Below are 1,685 nucleotides of genomic sequence, written 5' to 3'. Positions count from 1 at the left end.
CGTATTCGAAAAATTTTTCTAGACGTATGTGTACCATTCCTACCATGCAATCCGTATGTGTACCATTCCTACCATGCAATCCGTATATGTACTATTCCTACCACGTAATCCGTATGTGTACCATTCCTACCACGTAATCCGTATGTGTACCATTCCTACCACGTAATCCGTATGTGTACCATTCCTACCACGTAATCCGTATGTGTACCATTCCTACCACGTAATCCGTATGTGTACCATTCCTACCAGGTAATCCCTTAAATGGTAATGAAAAATTTTTGAAGAGAGATCAGGTGTCGGAATGATAATTGATTGATAGGTAACCGTAGATGGTTCTATTCTTTGGTAGTATAATTGAATAATTGCTTATTGTTTTTTTTTCTCATTTATCATTTAAAAAAAAAGAAGGAAAGAAGAAAAGTGTGAATTGTTTTTGTATCATATTGATGATGATGATGATGATGATGGTAACAGTTGGTTGTACATCTAGTTTTAGGAATCATACATAGGGAAAGGTAATTTAAAGGTAAAAAAAAGATTTTATTGGCATCTCTATCCTTTCCTTACCTTTTTACCTCTATTTACCTACTCTATCAAATTTTATTACTCATTATTTCTCTTCCTACATCATTCCTTTCAACATAAACTATATTTCAATTTCATTTTCAAATTTCATCATATTTCATATTTTGTCTTGTCCTTTTTTTTTTTCTTATTATACAGAAAATTGAGCAAAATTCAAATGTGACTTTTGAACATTGTGCTGCTGACTAATTAATTAATCATTGGAAGACAAGAGGAATGATAAGATAGAGAAAAAGAAAAGGAGAAGGAGGGAGAGAAGGGGAAAAAAAAAGCAATTCTATGATCGATTTTCAAATGTTTTGTTGCGGACGAATGAAAGAGTTTACGGAAAACGTGAATGAAATTTTCACGTAAAGTTGAATTTAAAGTTGAAACCCGTGAATTTTCACGTGAAGTTGAAAATGAAAATTGAAAAATATTTAATAGCTTTAAGATAAATTTTTTATTCTCGGAATTCTATGATAAAATAAGATGAACGGGAGTTTATTTGCATGCGTTGAAAACGTCATTTGTGTATGATTTCACGTATCGCGTCATTGTTTTATAACTTTTTATAACTTTGGCTCTGATAAGGATTTAATATTTTGAATATGAAATAACCATTAAGTTTATCATTTTGTTGCCGTTCATATTTTCCATACAAAAAAAAAAAAAGAAAAAAAACTTTAAATTTCAGTAATTTTAAATTTCGATAATTTTAAATTTCAGTATACTTTCGACAAAAATGAGTGGTGCAGTGATCGAAAATCTGAGTAATCGTAAATTATGCTATATTTTGCTGTCATTATTCGCTGCTCTTATCATATTTTTCATCTTGGGCGCTTTATGTTGTATGTTTTGCTTCTTTTTTTTTCTAAAATTTTAGAAAATTAAAGTATTTGAAATTTGAACTTTGAACTTTGCAGTTCTACTAATTATCTTACTAACTTTCTATTGCAATGATACAAACAATAAGTATTTGTAATAATAGTACATTGTACTACAACATAAGTATTTGTAATAGTTTTAGTAATACAATAAGTATTTGTAATAGTTTTAGTAATACAATAAGTATTTGTAATAGTTTTAGTAATACAATAAGTATTTGTAATAGTTTTAGT

General features: G+C 28.8%; 1 protein-coding gene across 1 annotated transcript in view; it reads left to right on the top strand.

The window, feature by feature from the left end:
* Nucleotides 1–1,309: 1,309 nt before the first annotated feature.
* LOAG_11841 (hypothetical protein) overlaps nucleotides 1,310–1,685 on the top strand; it is a gene marked incomplete at both ends in the record, with an annotated part of 6,499 nt that continues 6,123 nt past the window's right edge. The window contains one exon of the mRNA XM_020448430.1: nucleotides 1,310–1,415. Within this exon, the coding sequence (XP_020301426.1) occupies nucleotides 1,310–1,415 (106 nt within the window). The remainder of the gene's footprint in view (nucleotides 1,416–1,685) is intronic.

Source organism: Loa loa (genome assembly GCF_000183805.2).
Source record: "Loa loa unplaced genomic scaffold supercont3.51, whole genome shotgun sequence".
NCBI lineage: Eukaryota > Metazoa > Nematoda > Chromadorea > Rhabditida > Onchocercidae > Loa > Loa loa.
Note: the sequence above shows the minus strand (reverse complement) of the source record. Positions and strands in the feature narration are given on the sequence as shown.